Raw genomic sequence first — 20,706 nt, 5'->3', positions numbered from 1 at the left:
ACAGGCTTAGAAAGGTCAAGAAGCTTCACCCAGAGTCACACACCTGGTACTTGCTGGGGCTCCAAAAACGGAGAAAATGGGTCTTTAGTAAACGAGTATACCCTCTTACTATTATATAAACATAATGTAGTCTCTATGGGACTCTTGACAACATGCTATCCATTCTCCTTGCCCTAGGGCTTTATTTTGGGCTGCTGTGACTTCTGGCCTCATCGCTTTGGTCTCAGTCTGAGGGGATGGCTTGCACAGAGCCAGTCCCACGCCCTTTCTCCAAAAACCAGATTTGTTCATCATTTATCAGGCGGAATTACTTTGAACTAAGGATAAAAGATATAAAACGTCTCATGAGCACTACATACCTCATAAATGTTGTAAAGGAACAGATCCGCTGCATCTCATTATCTTGTAGTAAAAACAAAGCAACAACTGAAAGGAGCAAAGATGGACAATTGAAAGAGGGACAGAGGGACAGACGGCTGCCTCAGAGGTTCACCCCCCATACGATATGTGTGGATGATGAACCAGCTACTCACATTTAGCATCATGGAGCGTCACGTTGCCCTGCTGACCTCGCTTCTCTAAGGCTTTAAGTGACTTATCGTCTCTTGAAGCAAGCTTTTTATCCGTCAACCTGTTTTGGAATGGAACAGCCTCTAGCAGTGACTTGAAAGATTTCAACTGCATGTAATTGATCCTGAGATGCATGAGGCTTTTACTATCAAGTAAGGAGAGCCTGAACGTCAAAACCCAAAAATGGGTTTGGTTTCATGTAGGAGAATTTTGGAATGCATTTTATTAAACATTATATTTACCATGCTAGGGTTAGGAGAAATGCACACTACCTGATAGAAAATGTAAATGCCAATTCCATCCAAAACAGATCATTTAGAACATCTATTAAGATCATGTATTTATGGTGCAGCTACCATATTCAGATTAAGAAAAAAAAAAAGTACAGGGGCGCCTGTGTGGCTCAGTCAGTTGAGTGTCTGACTATTGGTGGGGGCCCAAGTCATGATCCCAGGGTCATGGGATTGAGCCCCGTGTTGGGCTCCACACTGGGCATGACGCCTGTTTGAGATTCTCTCCTTCTCTCCCTCTGCCTCTCCCCTGCTCACTCCTATGCACACTCTTTCTCTAAAACAAAGTAAAAAAAATTTTGCTTAAGTATAAAATGTTGAAAATTTGCTAAGAGCCAAATTATCACCGGGATACATTTACAGGGGCTGGTATAACTCCTCCCACAATTGTCAAATAGCGCATGTTCTTTCCTTAACAGGTATCTGCATTTCAACCTCAGATAATGGGAATGACATTTTCTTAGAGTTTGTAAACACTTGAGTCATTTTGTTAAGAGGTGCTATCAGCAGCACTGCCACAGTTGGGAAGTGAAGGTACCTGTCTGAAGCCGGACCATCAATTTCAACAAAGTGTATTGCTTTGCCTTTCTTTCCTTTTTCCTTGAGTTCTACTGCAGGTGTAAAACTGTAATAGAAATGAGAAAATTAGGAACCGAACCTTCCCATGAAGACTGATGCTATCACAACAGTAATTCATGGCATCTCAGGACTAGCATATGTCATGAGTGGAGTGTGAGGAGAATCTTGGGCACAGAGGTCTCAATTCATGTATTTACATATGGAACAACCATCTAGAAAAAAAGATGAACATTTCAGGCTTTATATTCAGCCTCTACGTATCAGCAGCCTCCAGAATACCACCATACACGAAACATTTCATTCTGAAGATGTTGTAGTAACTTCACAAGAAACAGAAAGCTCACAGTAAGTTTGGAGAGATGTTTTTATTTATTGAGCACTTGTGCACCAAGTGCTTTTAGGCACAATCTTACTCAGTCCTCACAGCAACTCTATGATTACTAGTATGATTACTATGATTACTAGTATGATTACTCTAATATTACTCGTATAGCCATTTTTACACATGAGAAAAACTGAAGCTCAGAAAGAGATAAGTAGCTTGACCAAGATCACTTAGCATGTGTCAGAGCCTGGATTGGGGCCCAGGATCTCTAGCCTCAGAGCCATGTGCTTACCTACCAGGCAATCCGGCCTCCCGAGCAGCATCTCAGTTGTCACTGCTGTGGACTCTTGTAAGGGCCTTGACTATTTCTTGGGAGGTATTGGGACCCTTTACTTAACTCAGGGTGTCTTAAACTCTATAGTTGTACAAACATTTACTAAGCAGTAATGGGGCTAACAAGGGACCACGACGGAGCAACAAACATATACTATGAGGCCACACTCCGTCACACATTGCTCTGACATTGAAAATAAAATGGTGGGGCGCCTGGGTGGCTCAGTCAGTTGAGCGTCTGACTTCAGCTCAGGTCATGATCTCGTGGTCTGTGAGTTCGAGCCTCGCGTCGGGCTCTGTGCTGACAGCTCGGAGCCTGGAGCCTGCTTCGGATTCTGTGTCTCCCTCTCTCTCTGCCCCTCGCCTGCTCATGCTCTCTGTGTCAAAAATAAATAAACATTTTTTAAAAATTTATTTTTAAAATAAATTTTTTTTAATTTATTTAAAATTTTTTAAATAAAAATTAGAGGAGGGAGGGAGACAGAGCATTAGAGACAGAGCATTAGCTCCGTCAATTAGAGAGGGAGACAGAGCATGAGTAGGGGAGGGGCACAGAGAGAGGCAGACACAGAATCCGAAGCAGGCTCCAGGCTCCCAACTATCAGCACAGAGCCCAATGCGGGCTCGAACTCACAAACTCCGAGATCATGACCTGAGCCAAAGTCGGATGCTCAACTGGCTGAGCTACCCAGGTGCCACCCCCCTCCCCACCCAGAAAAACGTTTTGTAGACCAGCAGGATGTAGTTCCTGCCTTATAGAGCGTGCATTTTCTCAGAGAATTGTGGGGTCTACCAAATACACTGGTTTGGAAACCCACCGTGGATTACGATTTTTATTTTTCCGCCTGAAACAATGCCACAATAACACAACCCAGAAGCCTAATCTCTGCCCACAGTTTCTTGTCTTTCTGCTTACGTGTAGGTGTGGTAATGGAAGCACATTCCCCCAGACTTTACTCATTCTCTAAAGATGGATATCAATCATATATATTTTCTTTATCTCCCTGTCGACACAACAGTTTTGTGTGTGTTTTTTAACAGTTGGGTGTTTTTGTTTTGTTTTTTGACGCAACAGTTATAAAACAACTTCATCTGAAAATTTTCTGGGATTGATGTTACTCACAAAGTAATTATTTTACAGAAATACCTCTCCATGGGAATAATAAAGTTAATCTGTTTGACTCTGTCTTCTTCCCGGAGTTTCTGCCAACCTCCTAGCAGTGTTCAGGTTGTAGAAGAGGTTAGTTCCTAAAAGCATATACATCGTGTCCCCGCAAGGGAATGATTCTTTGCATTTTTCAACTTTTTTTTTTTTTTTAAAGATAATTGGCACCAGGGGCGCCTGGGTGGCACAGTTGGTTAAGCGTCAGACTCTAGGTTTCGGCTCAGGTCATGATTTCGCGGGTTCGTGAGTTCAAGCCCCATGTCAGGCTCTGTGCTGGCAGCATGGAGTCTGCTTGTGATTCTCTCTCTCCCTCCGTCTCTGCTCCTCCCCCACTTACAATGTGACTCTCTCAAAATAAATAAGTAAATAAATAAACTAACTAACTTAAAAAAAAAAAGACAATTGGTACTGAGTTGGTCAGTGGACGATTTCTAAGGTTTTCATTATTTCTGGTGCTCCTCTTATCCCTGGTCTCCAAGGATTGGGTATGCTGGGAAGGTATGCTGAACTACTGAGGGCATGGATGGGTAAAAAGAAATGGAAGAATAGCAAATGTTGATGGTGGCTACTGCCAAAAAGAGACAGGGGATCAGAAAGGGGCAGAGAGGTGAAATGGTGATGAAGAGATCTACCTTCCAATCTGTATACTTCCATATTGAGTTTTTAAACAAGAACATATTGACTTATTACCTGCATAACTAGGAAAAAGTTGACAGAGGCACATATAAAGAAACACTATATGGTTGATATGTTATATTGACAGACCATTTAGATAGTCTTTAACAAAATAATCAAATCCCCCAAATATCCTGACATTTTCTAATGGCTCCTTGAAGCCGTTTCTCCTTGCTAGATGCCTTGTGCAGATTAGTATCTCCTTCTTTCATATAACCATCCTAAACAAGGACACAAAGTTTTTTCACATTTTTCCTTGGATCATCACATGGTTTTAGCCACTTACAAGCCATTGTCTGTTAACTTTCCTACCCACGCTAAGGAAGTCACAGGTCACCAGCCCTCCCAGGGTTTCTCTTCTCTAGAAGAGAAGATAGATATACCCAATAAATCTGCTGTCTCCTGCCCTTTTCTCAGTCTTATCCCTATAATTCAAAGCGTCCTGCCCTATTTGCTTGAGATGATTTGAGATGAGAGCACCTTAAAATAAGACACTGAGTGCCTGTCCTTAGCCAATAGTCTGACATGTACTGCTAAACCTCTAGTCCTTATTCTCTGACCTTCGGACATGCCTTCCGTACTTCACACTTGTCTGAGAGGTATTTCACTTGACTGAAGTCATTCTCTACCTCAGCTCTTGGGAAGGATTTCTCTCTGTTGAGGGCCCTGCTGTAGCTCTACAGGCAGCCTACGCTCACAGTGCATTTGAAATCACTAGGAAGTGTCACTAGTAGTAACTAAAAGCTGTCCTTTGAATTGTACCTCTGATTGGCTGCCGAACAGCAGTCTGAGCTCGTTCTGTGCCCTCCCGCGGTCTCCACCTGGCAACCCAGTTAGAATCTGCGCCTTCTCAGACCACATTTTGTTACATTTCTAATATTACAACATAATCATGTCATTTCCCTTTGCCCTGAAATAAGTGAGGAAAAAAAGAATCTTATTTTCCCCTAGAACCCACCACTAAAATGCAGAGGGTTGAACCACTCTTGGCTTCCACACAAATTAGAGCTCCTCAGTTGGTTATCAGACTCTTCTCTCAGGCCATTATGAAAGATGAGAGAAGTTCAGGGCTTCTGGAGGTATAGTTTCCTCAGCTGTATGTCCTCAGGGGAGTCAATGACCTTGGCAAAGACTCATGCAAGCAAGCTGCTGGTTCTCTCCCAGCTGTGAGTAGAAGGGGTAGGACTGCTGACACTATGTCAGGGAGAAGCCTGCCTCATGGGACAACCCAGAGGTGGCCTGTGAAGAAAGTTATTCCCTCTTTAAGAAATAAGCAATGGGGGCGCCTGGGTGGCTCAGTCGGTTGAGCGGCCGACTTGGGCTCAGGTCACGATCTCACAGTCCGTGAGTTCGAGCCCCGCATCGGGCTCTGTGCTGACAGCTTGGAGCCTGGAGCCTGTTTCAGATTCTGTGTCTCCCTCTCTCTGGCCCTCCCCTGTTCATGCTCTGTCTCTCTCTCTCTCAAAAATAAATCTTAAAAAAAAAATTAAAAAAAGAAATAAGCAATGGGCATGCATGCTGATGAGTTATGCAATACCCTCATTTACTCCTCACAAGGCATTATGATTTCATTTTATAGACAAGGGAACCGATAACTAGCGAGGCTAAGTAACCTGACAAATGATAATCACCTAGCAAGTGGGAGAGCTAGGATTTGAACCCAAGTCTTCCTGCAAACCACTCTTTGAGGTCTCTTCCTTAACTGCCTATTAAGAAATAATGCCTAGGGGCGCCTGGGTGGCGCAGTCGGTTAAGCGTCCGACTTCAGCCAGGTCACGATCTCGCGGTCCATGAGTTCGAGCCCCGCGTCGGGCTCTGGGCTGATGGCTCAGAGCCTGGAGCCTGTTTCCAATTCTGTGTCTCCCTCTCTCTCTGCCCCTCCCCTGTTCATGCTCTGTCTCTCTCTGTCCCAAAAATAAATAAACGTTGAAAAAAAAAAAAATTTAAAAAAAAAAAAAAAAAAAAAAAGAAATAATGCCTAGGGCACCTGGGTGGCTCAGTCAGTTGAGCGTCCCTCTCTTGATTTCAGCTCAAGTCATGATTCCAGAGCTGTGGGATCAAGTCCTGCTTAAGATTTCCTTCTCTCTCCCTCTACCACCCCCACCCCTACTCGTGCATTTGCGCGCTCTCTCTCTCTCTCTCTCTCAAAAAAAAAAAAAAAAAGAAAAAAGAAATAATGACCATCCTTTCCCTACCCATTACTGTGCGTCCATTTCTTGTGTGGAGGTTATGGATATCCTGTTTTATTCTGATACAGTTATCCCTCTTGGGGTATTGCCAGTGACAGAGAGAGCAAGGTCTTCTCTGAAGGGTAAGATTTCCAATGCCACAGAGGGAAGTCAAACTTTCACTCTTCACAGATGACACGATACTCTATATGGAAAACCCAAAAGATTCCACCAAAACCTGCTAGAACTGATCCATGAATTCAGCAAAGTCCCAGGATATAAAATCAATACACAGAAATCAGTTGCATTCCTATACACCAATAATGAAACAACAGAAAGAGAAATCAAGGAATCAATCCCATTTATAATTGCACCAAAAACCATAAAATACCTAGGAATAAACTTACCCAAAGAGGTGAAAAATCTATACATTGAAAACTATGGGAAAAAAAAAAAAAAAAAAAACAACTATGGAAAGTTTATGAAAAAACTGAACACAAAAAAAAAAAAAAAAAAAAGAAAAAATATTCCATGCTCCTGGATTGGAAGAACAAATATTGTTAAAATGTCAATACTACCCAAAGCAATCTACATATTCAATGCAATCCCTATCAAAATAACACCAGCATTCTTCACAGAGCTAGAACAAACAATCCTAAATTTGTATGGAACCACAAAAGACCCTGAATAGCTAAAGCAATCCTGAAAAAGAAAACCAAAGCTGGAAGCATCACAATCCTGGACTTCAAGCTGTATTACAAAGCTGTAATCCTCAAGACAGGATGTTACTTGCACAAAAACAGACACTCAGATCAATGGAACAAAATAGAGAACCCAGAAATGGACCCACAAACGTATGGCCAACTAACCTATGACAAAGCAGGAAAGACTATCCAATGGAATAAAGACAGTCTCTTCCCCAAATGATGCTGGGAAAACTGGACAGCAACATGCAGAAAAATGAACCTGGACCACTTTCTTACACCATACACAAAAATAAACTCAAAATGGATGAAAGACCTAAACGTAAGACAGGAAGCCATCAAAATCCTAGAGGAGAAAGCAGGCAAAAACCTCTTTGACCTCAGCTGCAGCAACTTCTTACTCAACACATCTCCGTGTTGCTAGAGAAACCAAAGCAAAAATGAGCTATTGGGACCTCATCAAAATAAAAAGCTTCGGCACAGAGAAGGAAACAATCAGCAAAAGTAAAAGGCAACCAACGGAATGGGAGAAGATATTTGCAAAGGACGTATCAGAAAGAGTTAGGATCCAAAATCTATAGAGAACTTATCAAACTCAACACCCAAAAAACAAATAATCTAGTGAAGAAATGGACAAAAGACATGAATAGACACTTCTCCAAAGACATCCAGATGGCCAACCGACATATGAAAAAATGCTCAACATCACTCATCATCAGGGAAATACAAATCAAAACCACAATGAGATATCACCTCACACCTGTCAGAATGGCTAACATTAACAACTCAGGCAACAACAGATGTTGGTGACGATACGGAGAAAGAGGATCTCTTTTGCACTGCTGGTGGGAATGCAAGCTGGTGCAGCCACTCTGGAAAACAGTATGGTGGTTCCTCAAAAAATTAAAAATAGAACTACCAGGGCACCTGGGTGGCTCAGTCGGTTGGGCTTCCGACTTCAGCTCAGGTCACGATCTCGGGCTCCGTGGGTTCGAGCCCCGCGTCGGGCTCTGGGCTGATGGCTCAGAGCCTGGAGCCAGCTTCCAATTCTGTGTCTCCCTCTCTCTCTGCCCCTCCCCTGTTCATGCTCTGTCTCAAAAATAATAAAAAACGTTAAAAAAAGAAAAAAAAATAGAACTACCTTACAACCCAGCAATTGCACTACTAGGTATTTATCCAAGGGATACAGGTGTGCTGTTTTGAAGGGACATATGCACCCCAACGTTTAGGGCAGCACTATCAACAATAGCCAAAGTATGGAAAGAGCCCAAATGTCCATTGGTGTATGAATGGATAAAGAAGATGTGGTGTGTGTGTGTGTGTGTGTGTGTGTGTGTGTGTGTGTGAGATGGAGTATTACTCAGCAATCAAAAAGAATGAACTCTTGCCATTTGCAACTATGTGGATGGAACTAGAGGGTATTATGCTAAGTGAAATCAGTCAAAGACAAATATCACATGATTTCACTCATATGAGGACTTTAAGATACAAAACAGATGAACATAAGGAAAGGGAAGCAAAAATAAAATGAAAACAGAGAGGGGGACAAGGCAAAAGAGACTCTTAAATATAGAGAACAGAGGGTTGCTGGAGGGGTTGTAGGAGGGGGGATAGGCTAAATGGGTAAGGAGCATTAAGGAAGACACTTGTTGGGATGAGCACTGGCTGTTATACCTAGGGGATGAATCACTGGAATCTACTCCTGAAATCCTTGTTGTACTATATGCTAACTAACTTGGATGTAAATTTAAAAATTAATTAATTAATTAATTAAAAAAAAAAAGATTTCCAGTGCCACTCATTCAGGAAAGAAGCCAGGAACTGAAAGGTTGAGAAGAGTAGATACCTGAATGCAAATTGAATATATGATGATATAAAGAAATTACCATTTCCATTTGTAAATGCATAAGTAGTAAGGTTTATTTTTTAAGAGAGTGCTTATTTTTTTAGATAAAGACTGAGATATTTATAGATGAAATGATACGATGTCTGGAATTTGCTTAAAAATAATCAAGAGGTGGGGCGCCTGGGTGGCTCGGTCGGTTAAGCGTCCGACTTCGGCTCAGGTCATGATCTCACGGTCCGTGGGTTGGAGCCCCGTCAGGCTCTGTGCTGACCGCTCAGCCTGGAGCCTGTTTCAGATTCTGTGTCTCCCTCTCTCTGCCCCTCCCCCGTTCATGCTCTGTCTCTCTCTGTCTCAAAAATAAATAAACGTTAAAAAAAAATTTTTTTTTAATAAATAATCAAGAGGTGGAGTAGATGGGTGTGGATGATATGAAGTGGATCTTAATTTGGTGACTGTTCATGCTGCATCATGGGAATGTTGGAGTTCATTATACCCTTCTCCCACTTTTGTACATCCTTGAAATCTTCCATTACAAAAAGTTTTTTGGGGGCACCTGGGTGGCTCAGTCGGTTGAGCGTGGGACTTCAGCTCAGGTCATGACCTCGCACCTCTTGAGTTTGAGCCCCACATCGGGCTTTGTGCTGACAGCTCAGAGCCTGGAGCCTGCTTTGGGTCATGTGTCTCCATCTCTCTCTGCCCCCTGCCCCCACTCATGCTCTGTCCTGCTCTCTTTCAAAAATAAACATTTAAAAAAAGTTTAAAAAAATTGTTTTAGTGTTTATTTAGGTATTTTGAGAGAGAGACAGAGAGAGCAAGCAGGGAAGGGGTAGAGAGAGAGGGAGAGAGAGGATCCCAAGCAGTCTCCATACTGTCAGAGCAGAGCGTGACATGGGGCTCAAGCCCATGAACCACGAGATTACAACCCGAGCCAAAATCAACAGATGCTTAACCAACTGAGCCACCCAGGCACCTCTCTTCCCATACAAAAAATTTCAAATGTTACATTTACCTAAAAAAACTTTAATAATGCTGTAAGAAAAAAAAAACTAGCAAAATCAGACTTGCAAGGATTTTAGTTATCGGAGTTACCAGTCACACTGAAAATCAGTTTGAAATATACTGCAAATTAATTTCATTTACAAAGAATATCAGTAAGTAAAAAGTATGGTCCACCTTCATCAAAAAAGAGAGGACTGAGATGGCCTTTAAATATACATGAAGATTGAGAAAAGAACATTTTGGCACTTAAAATTTCTACCCACATTATCTGGTGTTGTAACATGTATTTAACTTGTATTCTGACTCCATTATCGTGGCGGGCTAATCCCAAAGCTCTTTCTGTCCTTCTCACTGTCTATCTCACACTCACTGAGTGTGATATTTGGGGAGCTAGACAACAAAATTTTGTGACACATTTGCAGACAAAATTTGAGATCACCACTTTGGAAATGACAAACTACACAGCAATACCGAAACAAACATTCTATAAAATGTAACATTTGATTTTTTAAATTATTGTTTAATTGCCATCAAATGTCATTTTACCTATGATGTAACTATAAACTACATCTGCTTAGCCTCTCCTGACCTCCAGGCCCATTTGTCCAACAGCCTAAGAGACATGTGCATGTGAACGTGTCATAGTAACCTCAGGCACATCACAGTTTTGTCTATTATTCTGCATACAGGAGAAGGGCAATCGCAGCCACCCCATCACCCAAGAGAGACACTGGGAGTCAGCCTAAGCACCTCCTCTCCCTCTCCCTTCACATCTTATCCATTCTGTCCAAAATCCTGTCAGTTCCACCTCTTAAGTATTTCTTAGTCCTGTACCCTTCTCTCTATTCCTCCTAACGTGGACTTCGTGCTGACTCATGGTTTCGTACCTGGGCAACTATCTGTAAACCTCCCACAGCTAGCTTTTAAACTGGTCCCCTGCCTCTAGCCTTCCTCTACTTGAATCTAGTTGGTGTATTGAAATATTAAATAAACATCTGGTGAGGGCCTACTCTGTGAAGTTCTACAGACAGCTCCTTCAAGGGACACAAAGATGAATAAGACAGTTCCTGCCACTGAGGGGCTTACAGTCTAAAGGAGGGAGACACTGTCTATGGTGGGAAGGGCTCTGGCATCAAACTGTGGTTCAAAATGTCAGTTTTGCTACTTACTGGCTGTAGGACTTTGGTTCAATTGCTCAGTCTCCTGAGCCTTATTTCTTCACCTCTAAAATGGAGATAATAATAATGCTCACTTTCCATGGCTGTTTAAGAATCAGAAAACATACAAATGTCGGCCACATAATAGGCACACAGCATGGCAGACAGTGGCTAGTATTATTAGTTTAGTGATGCACTTAATAGAGTCAGTATTTTCTCAATGGAGATTAAAACCAGTTTTTTCTAATTTAATAATTTTACCTTGTAGAATTGGCTGTCTATTGCGCAAGTATAATACGGTCCCATTAATGTACAATTATATTTCTATAACTCAAAGAGGCAATTTTATAAAGCAGTTAAGAGTATGTACCCTGAGCCAAACAGACCTAGATTTCAATCATCTTAGTCACCTGTGAGCTGTGTGATTTGGCCAAGTCACTTAGTTTTCCTCCAATTGCTTAACCCTTTGACTTCAGTTTCTTCATCTGTAAAACTGGATGAACATGCAGCTTTTTGAAACGGTTGGCAAACTGATTAGCACAGTGTCTGGTCCATAGGAAGCAGCTGATAAATGTTATCAGAAAATGATATCTGGACGGCTGCTCACCAAAATGGTTTTCTCTAGATGGTTGGATTTCAGCAGTATTTATTTTGCTCATTATATTCTTCTGTATTGTTTTTTTTTTTTTTTACTCCGGGCACATGCAATTTTTATAAAAGCTACAATAAAGTTTTAATAAAATTTACCTTCTGAATTCAAGAGTTCTGGTTTCATCTTTCCAGTACCACATCCCTAATCGTAATCCCAATTGCTGTAAAATGAAATGATTGCAGCAAATATAATTAAAAACTCAATTTACAATACACATGGCATAATGAGCTTTTAACAATTCCCACTAGCCGCTCTTTATTCAATAAAGATGTAGTATCTTCAAGTGTTGTGGGGTTGGTTTGTTTTTATCTTGAAGCCAGGATTTTACCCATCTTGTTTTCAGATGTAGTTTCGGTAGAAGAGAAGGGAGAGAGAAATAAGGGAAAGAGGAGGAAAAGGAAGGGAAGGAAGGAAACTTCTTCACTTAGCCTGCACTACTGTCTCAAGGCTCATCATAGCAATTGACCGAAGAACTGCGACTCAGACCACAATAAACTGATGCCCAGGGCAGCCTCAACAGAGGAGTTAAGACACCCATAACAGGCAGGGGAGCCTGCTCGAACCGACCCCGCCCAGAGGAAGTAGGCAAAGAACCAGCTTACTTTTTCAGTAGTGGTAGCTTCCAACCCACCAGCCTTTTCTTTCCGCGGATCGCACCCCCCGCCCCCCCCCCCCCCCCCCCGCCCCGAGCAGGACAGCTTCCTGCGCAGGAAGGCTATTTCTTTTGCAACCAACAAATTAGAGGTGGTGAGGTGGAACTTTATGAAACATCTAAATATCCCGGTGAGGAGCCAGGATTCAATTCTGCCCTTTGGCCGAGTACACCTCCATAGTTTGGGTTTCGTAGGCACAGCTGCCCACATCTCTGAGTGCCGCCCGGCCGGAGCTGAGTCGGGGTGGAGGGCGCCCCGGGAGCTGCGGGCTGGAAGGAGGCGGCAGGGCCGGCCTGCCCCTGCCTCGGGAGTGGGGGCGACCAAGGAAGGCTGCGCTTACCTCCGGCGAGGAAGCCCCCTGCCCCTCTGTCCGCTTCCTCCGGGAATAAAGCTCCGGCACCGTCACCGTCACCTGATGCATGGCCTCTCCCAGCCAGCCCCTCACTGTCGCCCAGGCAACTGCGCGCTCGCGCTGGGCAACCATGGCCGCAGGGCGGAGGGCGGGGGGGTGGGAGGGGGTGGGGACCCTGCTTCCGCCGCGGGCTCAGCGAACGCAGCGGGCGGGCAGAGGGGCCGCGGCTCTGCGAGGCTGCGCACGCGGTGCGGGAGGCGCCTCCGCCCGATCCGGCCCTCGCGGGGCTCCATCTACTTTCTACCTTTGCCGTGGCGCCTTTTTGGCGTATCCGTGGTGTAGCTGCCCAGGGTTTATTTCTGCAGGGGTCGATTCTACCTGGCCTTCCAGCTGTGAGGCAAAGCACTGAATTGTCTTCGTTCGTAATTGGAATACCAAGATCCAGTTTCATAGGGAAGATCCCTTTGTCCCGATTTACTCGCACTAAATTTACTAGCACTAAATTTCAAATCCAGGTTGGGATTAAGTCGATGGGGGTGTGGGGGGTGTGGGGGAGGTTCAGGGAAGGATGCGTGGAAATCAGGTTTCTTAACTTGGTTCTACTGCATAACTAGATGTGTTGACCCAGGGCAAGGCAACTCTGAACCTCTGTCCGAAGATACCCAAATCAGGAATTAGGAGGATTTTTAAGGAGGAATGTGTATAAAGCACCGCCCTTCTGAACTCAAAATTAGTGTTGCTCTAAGAAAACTTGCTTCGTGTCCATGAGTATTCAATAACATTTTCACGTGTCCGCTTTTCACTTTTCAAATCATGTGTCTTCTAATTCCTTCTTGCAACCGAGTAGATACGCAGACGTTGGTATTTTTTTTCCCCTTCCAACACTGATGTAAGCAATGCTAGATGTCACTACATTATTGAGAATGCCTAATATATTCTGCCTTTGTTTTATCCCCGTAGCCTAATACGATTAAGAGCTCCTCAGTAAATAGTTGGTAACTTTACTCCCATAAATTTAAAACGTATGGCAGTAGCCATCCCACTGCTTCCCCTTACCTCGCCCTCCCAGTCTACTTGATAACACAATCACTGGTTCCGGTGGTATAAAACTGTAACCAGCTAGATTCATGTTCCACTCCAGTCCGCTGCTGTTCAGATTATATGGAAACCCACCTATCCACTGGCAGTGGGGCTTTGAGGCTGTGGCCTCAGGACTGGCCTATTATATACATGGTGAATGGCTCACTTGAAATAGGAGTAAGAAAACCCCAGTCACTAAGAGTTTTTCATCTAACAATGTATATCACTTGGGGTGGGGAGGACAGAGAGAAATGAGCTGAAGCTCCACAGAAGTCTGAGAAACACCAAGGACTCTGGGTAGAATCCATTCACCTCACAACCATTATCAGGAAGACCACACTTCAGTCAACCTCTTCAGTTTATCCCAGTGAATGAAGAAATGCAAACGGAAAACCAAAGACCTTTTATACTTCACCATAGATTAACTTCAAGCTGTCTAATGTACAAAATTAAGGTAAAAAATAAGAGTTGAGAACTCCGATGATCTACATAAAAGGAACATGACAAAAAATTTTCCCTTTAAAAAAACAATTCATGATGTTATAAAGTAGGGATAAAGGCACTATTCTAAATATTTAACAGTTTCAAGTGTCCTGTGAGGGAAATTGTTTTGTTTTGTTTTGTTTTGTTTTGTTTTGTTTTGTTTGCCTAATGAAGAGAAACTTCTCAAGGTCATGTAACTAAGAGCACGTAAGATAGAACTAAATTGCTGATCGCAGATTTTAGGCCAAAGACATTAACTGAATATAATGTATACTTATATATGAAAAAGTCATAATGGAGAGATTTTCAAAGTATTATAATTCTACCTTTAAAAACTAACATGTGAGGGGTGCCCGGATGGCTTAGTCAGCTGAGCAACAGACTCTTGATTTCAATTCAGGTCTTGCTCCTAGGGTCGTGGGATCGAGCCCCAATTTGGGCTCTGCACTGAGTATGGAGCCTGCTTAGGATTCTCCCTCTCTTCTTCTGCCCCTCTCCCTTCCTCTAAAAAAAGAAAAAAAAAAGATTTTTGGGACACCTGGGTGGCTCAGTTGGTTAAGCATCCAACTTCAGCTGAGGTCATGATCTCACAGTTTGTTTGAGCTCTGCCTTGGGCTCTGCACTGACAGCTCAGAGCCTGGAGACTGCTTCAGATTCTGTCTCTCTCTCTCTCTCTCTGCCCCTCTTCCACTTGTGCCCGCATGCTCTCTCTCAAAAATAAACATTAAATAAAAACTAACATGTAAGAAAATAGCAATTCCAGTATTTGAAGATCAACTCCATTTTTGGTTGCTTATTTCCTCAATCTTCAATTCACAAACAACCTAAACTGAAAGAGGAAAAGAACCTATAGCTTCTTAATTTGTTCTGAGGGAAAGACATTTCAACACTAAACATCACCCTATTAAATCTCAGAAATGCATATACTCTGAAGTATTCCGAGAGCTATCTCAAGAATAAATATTGGGCTCTTTTTCTAAGATCCATAATTTTTAAGGAATGTATCAACTTTTCTGTATCTAATTTTAATGCTTAAGGATAACCCTTCAAAACCGTTTTCTCATTTCTATTTAGACATTATACAGAAGCAATTGAATATTCCTTAACCTAACCTAAACTAGGTTGTTTAGGTTGTTGTTCCTTAACCTGAACATACATATTGCCTTAGCAATTGTCTTGTGATGTATGGATTTGAGATTCTTTGAAACTTTAATTCCAGTGTTCAAAAGCAAGGGGAACATGCCTCACAGCACATTATAAACTACATTCAATTCATAGGATAAAGAAATTCTCATTAAGTCTCCCTGATATATCATACAGGTGATACATTAAATATCCTATTATGCATGCTAAGTTTAAAGATGTGAACAGCATTAATACCTCCTCATGAGGGTGCCTGGGTGGCTCAGTTGGTTAAGCATCCAACTCTTGATTTCAGCTCAGGTTGTGATCTCAGGGTTTTGATCTCGTGGTTGGTCGTGGGATCCAGCCTCTCCTCAAGCTTCGTGCTGAGCATGGAGCCTACTTGGAATTCTCTCTCTCTGCCCCTCCACCCCTCCTCAAAAATAAACTTAAAAAAAAAAAATCTCCTCATGAACAACCATTAATTACCACTATACACATCAAACTAATGCAATAAAAAATTTAGAGTAAGCTTGTTTTGAAATTTCTGGGTCTCAAATCCTGTAAACAACCTGCTAGGTCTTATTTTGACAGGTGTTTAGACTTACTGCCTCAAAACAGGAACTATATTAGTCAGACATTCAGGTAAGGATTTAAGTGCCCATCTGAGAAATGTTTTTAATCCCTTAGCATTCTGTATGTACTGCATTAGCCTTAGACATGACTAGTCCCTAGTGTAACACTACTTTCAAGTTCAAGTGATGCTAATTATTCCTTAAACTGTAATTTAGCCTCATTCAACATCAAGTACTTTTTCCATTGTCATTTGACTATGGCTGATCTAACATCTGCTAAGGAGTTCCCAGGAGTTATCCAGTTACCGGTTTCAAATGACCCATGGAAACACTGAATGGCTAGTTTGGTGCCTTTATCTTTGCAATATTCAGATCTAGATAAATTCGAGAAGACAAAATTAAAAACACTCAAGAAGGCTGGGAGTTTTGCAAATTACTTTTCAGAATAACAGAAAATGCAGTATCTGCATACTGATATTTGTGTTATGGCAAGTTACCAGAGGCCACGCCATAGGATAGTCAAAGAGACTACCATTGGTCATTTTTTCTGATACTTTAGAAACTAATTTCTAAAGAAAGGTCTAAAATGAAACATACTATTACCAAATTGCCCTTTTGCACTTACAGAAAGATTCCATTATATTTTGAAGTTAGAGCAAGGGATAAGTGCTTTCAACAAATAAAGGACTAAGAAAAGGTTAATAGAATGAGCATTAGGTTGGAAAAAATTCATGTTAAACATCACTCTAATGCTAGTATTCACCTGATTCTGTTAGTACTAAGGTAATTTGTCAAATATTTATGTGATGCTATCTGTAGTTAAACACTCTTAATGCCTCCTTGCTGAAAACTTTCCACCAATGTGGCATTGACATTAAAATACCTGAGTTACCAGCTTTTCAGTGTAAAGAGCAATTTCCTTAAATATTTTTTAAGTTTATTTTGAGACAATTTCAATATTGCCTTTTTATTTCACTCCCATCCACTCAAATGACTTTGCTTAAAAAATTAAAAAATAAAACTTAATGTACATACGAGTCAGCTCTTGTAGGTCAGGCTTATTATAAAGCTCAACATTTTTAGGCTAATTTGTTCTCTAGTTTTTATATTATTTAAAATATTAATCTCTCTACATGATACAGAAGGGTCCACTACTAAAAACGTAGCTTCTATAATTCACTGTTATCTTATGAACAACATGGAGCAAATCTACATCACTTGAAAAGAGATATCGAAGTGTCTATATGTGATGAACACATTAGGTTAACTGTGTTTTCCAATCAGATTTACTGAATGTTTCCCAAGTTCCCCTTAAAGAGAATAAATCAGAACAAAGCAGAAGTGTCATTCCGCTAAAAAATACAAACATGAACCCCCTTCTCCAACGGATGTGGATTTTAAAGCTTAAGCCCAGGATAGTGGATCCCAAAGGGTTACAATATTCTTATCTGTAACAATCTCAAATCAAATATATGAGAAAATAGGTATGTTGTGTATTAACAAAACACAGGACTATCTTGCACTTTTCTCTTTTAGAAAAGAACTCTATTCTAGTGAGTTAAGGCAGGTATTGCAAAAGCATTAGGATTCTCAAATCAGAAAAAAAAAAAAAAAGTCTTTATCTCCCTCTATCCCCCAAGTAATGGTAACTATTGAAAACACAGCCTTATTAGCTCACAAGTTGAGCTGTTTCACTAGAAAATTAAAGTTAAAAACAAGTTTGACTACATTGGACTCTAATATTAAGTGGCTTTGAAGTTTGCTCTGCTGGCTCCTGTTTCAGGCACCTGCATGCACAAAAAGCAACTTGTTCCATACTAAGGCTATTGTCAGAGGACAACTCCTGCCCCAGTGTTTACTTTATACTTAACCCCAGAATATAGTTTGTATTCTGCTGGAATATTCCGGTGGATTTTTACTTGAACACTTAAGCCAAGCCTAAGGAGTCTGGGTACACTGGGTACACCAGACCTGTCTGGTTTCTTTATTAAAAGGAGGGAGCAAGTTTACCCAGATCTTCTCCTCTTAAATTATTGGTAATTCAAAGCAGGAATCTCATCTGAGAATTAGACAAGACTGACTTAGACACACGTCACCTCATACTAATCTCCTTAAGACCAACATGTTTAAAACTGTAAGAAGGGAAAAGTAAAAACTCCAAGACAGTAATTTTGACATCAATTTCAGCTTTACTTTAAATTTGTATTTATGCATTTGTTTGCAAAAAGTATGCCTGTCCTTAACGTTACTAAACGTTCATTTTAATCTTAAAGTAGTACATAAAAATAAACAATTCAAGCTTCTATATGTTTTATTGTTACCAAGCTTCCACAGAACTTGTGTGCAAACTTCAGGTTTCTCATTTCAAATAAATCTCCATGCACAAACTAAGCTACTCAAAAATGCTCAAGTCAGCAAACACCCAAAATGCGTTAAAGAGAAACCTCAAATAATGGTTTTAAAAATCAAACTGTAGAACTAACCTTTTATAATTAAACTAAGTTGTTGCACCCTTCCTTTTATATGCATACACGGGCTAAAGACTTCCAGCAACAGACCTCAGACTTGGCACAAAGGCATTTCAAAGGGGGGAAAAAAAGAGAAGAAAAAAAAAGAGAAAGGAAAAGAGGTTTACGCTGACTCGAGTGCAAGCTTAGTCCACTTCCTCGATGGTCGGTCCCCCGGAGGCTCCAGAACCGCCGCCGCTGCCGCCGCCGCCAGGACCGCCTTGGTAAAGTTTGCTGATGATGGGGTTGCACACTCTTTCGAGCTCTTTCTGCTTGTGTTCATACTCATCTTTCTCCGCCATCTGGTTTCTGTCGAGCCAGTTGATCATCTCCTGGCACTTGTCGAGGATCTTGTTTTTGTCCTGCTCGCTAATCTTGCCCCTCAGTTTCTCGTCTTCCACCGTCTGCTTGATGTTGTAGGTATAGGACTCTACCGCATTTTTGGCGGCGACCCGGTCACGATTGGCCTCATCTTCCGACTTGTACCGCTCCGCTTCCTGCACCATCCGGTCAATGTCGTCCTTGCTCAGACGACCCTTGTCGTTGGTAATGGTGATTTTGTTTTCTTTACCGGTGCTCTTGTCAGCGGCGGTGACGTTGAGGATGCCGTTGGCGTCGATGTCGAAGGTTACCTCGATCTGGGGGACCCCGCGGGGCGCGGGGGGAATCCCGGTCAGGTCGAACTTGCCCAGCAGGTTATTGTCCTTGGTCATGGCCCGTTCGCCCTCGTACACCTGCACCAGCACGCTGCTCTGGTTGTCAGAGTAGGTGGTGAAGGTCTGCGTCTGCTTAGTAGGGATCGTGGTGTTTCTCTTGATGAGCGGGGTCATGACGCCGCCAGCCGTCTCAATGCCCAGCGACAACGGGGTCACGTCGAGCAGCAGGAGGTCCTGCACGTTCTCTGACTTGTCCCCGATGAGAATGGCCGCCTGCACCGCGGCTCCGTAGGCCACCGCCTCGTCGGGATTGATGCTCTTGTTCAGCTCCTTGCCGTTGAAGAAATCCTGCAGCAGCTTCTGGATCTTGGGGATGCGGGTGGAGCCGCCCACCAGCACGATCTCCTGGATCTGGCCTTTGTCTAGCTTGGCGTCACGCAGAGCCTTCTCCACCGGCTCCAGGGTTCCGCGGAACAGGTCAGCGTTGAGCTCCTCGAAGCGGGCGCGGGTGATGGACGTGTAGAAGTCCACGCCCTCGTACAGCGAGTCGATCTCAATGCTCGCCTGCGTAGACGAGCTCAAGGTGCGCTTGGCGCGCTCGCAGGCGGTACGCAGTCGCCGCACAGCGCGCTTGTTGGGCCCAATGTCCTTCTTGTGCTTGCGCTTGAACTCCTCCGCCAGGTGGCTCACCATGCGGTTGTCGAAGTCCTCGCCGCCCAGGTGGGTGTCGCCGGCCGTGGACTTCACTTCGAAGATGCCGTCCTCGATGGTCAGGATGGACACGTCGAAGGTGCCGCCGCCCAGGTCAAAGATGAGCACGTTCTTCTCGCCGCCGGCGCAGCCCTTCTTGTCCAGGCCGTAGGCAATGGCCGCCGCGGTGGGCTCGTTAATGATGCGCAGCACGTTGAGGCCCGTGATGGTGCCCGCGTCCTTGGTGGCCTGGCGCTGCGAGTCATTGAAATAGGCCGGGACCGTGATGACCGCGCTCTGCACCTTGCCTCCCAGGTAGGCTTCGGCGATCTCCTTCATCTTAGTGAGGACCATGGAGGAGATCTCCTCCGGGAAGAAGGTCTTTATCTCTCCCTTGTACTCCACCTGCACTTTGGGCTTTCCTCCCTCGCTCACCACCCTGAACGGCCAATGTTTCATGTCCGACTGCACCGTGGAGTCCTCGAACTTCCGTCCGATCAGCCTCTTGGCGTCGAAGATGGTGTTGGTGGGATTCATGGCCACCTGGTTCTTGGCGGCGTCGCCGATGAGGCGCTCGGTGTCGGTGAAGGCCACGTAGCTGGGGGTGGTGCGGTTGCCCTGGTCGTTGGCGATGATCTCCACCTTGCCATGTTGGAAGACCCCCACGCACGAGTAGGTGGTGCCCAGGTCGATGCCGATAGCCGGGCCGCGGGCAGACATCCTGACTGAAAGATAGGCAAGCGACGTTAGGCGGCAACACCTAGGACAGAAAACCTGCGGCGTCAACTAACGGTCGCCTCGCACTAGACACCGCGAGCGCAGACACCGTCTCCCACTCCCCCTGGTCGGCTCCCTGCTCTTATAGCCGCCTCCCTGCCGCCTTCTGGAAACTACCGGAGCCAATCCGCTCCCAGGACCGCCCGCCACAGGCTTGCCTGGGTCGGAGTGACCCGCCCGTAGCCCAACAGATTTCTAGTTGGGTGAGGGGCGGGACCCCGGCCGGCGCTCAGAGGCGGGGGCGGCCGTTATGCAAATGAAGCCCCCCCACCGGGTCTCCCCAGCGGCCTCCAGCCGCCCTTCCACGCGCGCAGCCACCCGCTTACGAGCGTTAGGCTCGCGCCCCCC

The 20,706-nt window shown here is 43.7% G+C and overlaps 2 protein-coding genes across 7 annotated transcripts in view; both read right to left on the bottom strand.

Annotated features, from left to right (window-relative positions):
• The window catches only part of PPP1R36 (protein phosphatase 1 regulatory subunit 36), a 45,814-nt gene extending 33,140 nt beyond the window's left edge, over positions 1-12,674 (bottom strand). The window contains exons 1-5 of one of the 4 annotated variants that reach the window (XM_045451234.1): positions 12,457-12,673; positions 11,559-11,623; positions 1,399-1,485; positions 534-631; positions 360-426 (exon numbers count right to left, since the gene is read on the bottom strand). In XM_045451234.1, coding sequence (XP_045307190.1) covers positions 360-426; positions 534-631; positions 1,399-1,485; positions 11,559-11,623; positions 12,457-12,600 — 461 coding nt within the window. In that variant the 5' untranslated portion in view covers positions 12,601-12,673. Of the gene's footprint in view, positions 1-359; positions 427-533; positions 632-1,398; positions 1,486-11,558; positions 11,624-12,456 lie in introns of all 4 variants that reach the window. The other 3 variants (XM_045451231.1, XM_045451232.1, XM_045451235.1) reach the window with 3 other exon arrangements.
• Positions 12,675-17,897: 5,223 nt separating this feature from the next.
• Positions 17,898-20,706, bottom strand: HSPA2 (heat shock protein family A (Hsp70) member 2). Of its 3 annotated transcripts, none has more exons than XM_045451217.1 (2): positions 20,685-20,706; positions 17,898-20,341 (listed from the first exon to the last, which is right to left on the bottom strand). In XM_045451217.1, exon 2 carries the CDS (start codon positions 20,299-20,301, stop codon positions 18,382-18,384), a length of 1,920 nt encoding a protein of 639 aa, XP_045307173.1. In that variant the 5' UTR covers positions 20,302-20,341; positions 20,685-20,706; the 3' UTR covers positions 17,898-18,381. The 3 variants fall into 3 exon arrangements, with proteins under 3 accessions (XP_045307173.1, XP_045307171.1, XP_045307172.1); XM_045451215.1 differs by having other exon boundaries at positions 20,476-20,697; XM_045451216.1 differs by lacking the exon at positions 20,685-20,706 and adding an exon at positions 20,517-20,538.

The sequence above is a fragment of the Leopardus geoffroyi genome, chromosome B3, assembly GCF_018350155.1.
Source record: "Leopardus geoffroyi isolate Oge1 chromosome B3, O.geoffroyi_Oge1_pat1.0, whole genome shotgun sequence".
NCBI classification, from domain to species: Eukaryota; Metazoa; Chordata; class Mammalia; order Carnivora; family Felidae; genus Leopardus; species Leopardus geoffroyi.
The sequence above is the reverse complement of the archived record's forward strand: the minus strand, read 5'-3'. Positions and strand labels throughout refer to the sequence as shown.

Bases quoted from the DNA above. Each gene is read 5' to 3' on its own strand.
- HSPA2 (XM_045451217.1), bottom strand. From the start codon at position 20,301: ATGTCTGCCCGCGGCCCGGCTATCGGCATCGACCTGGGCACCACCTAC.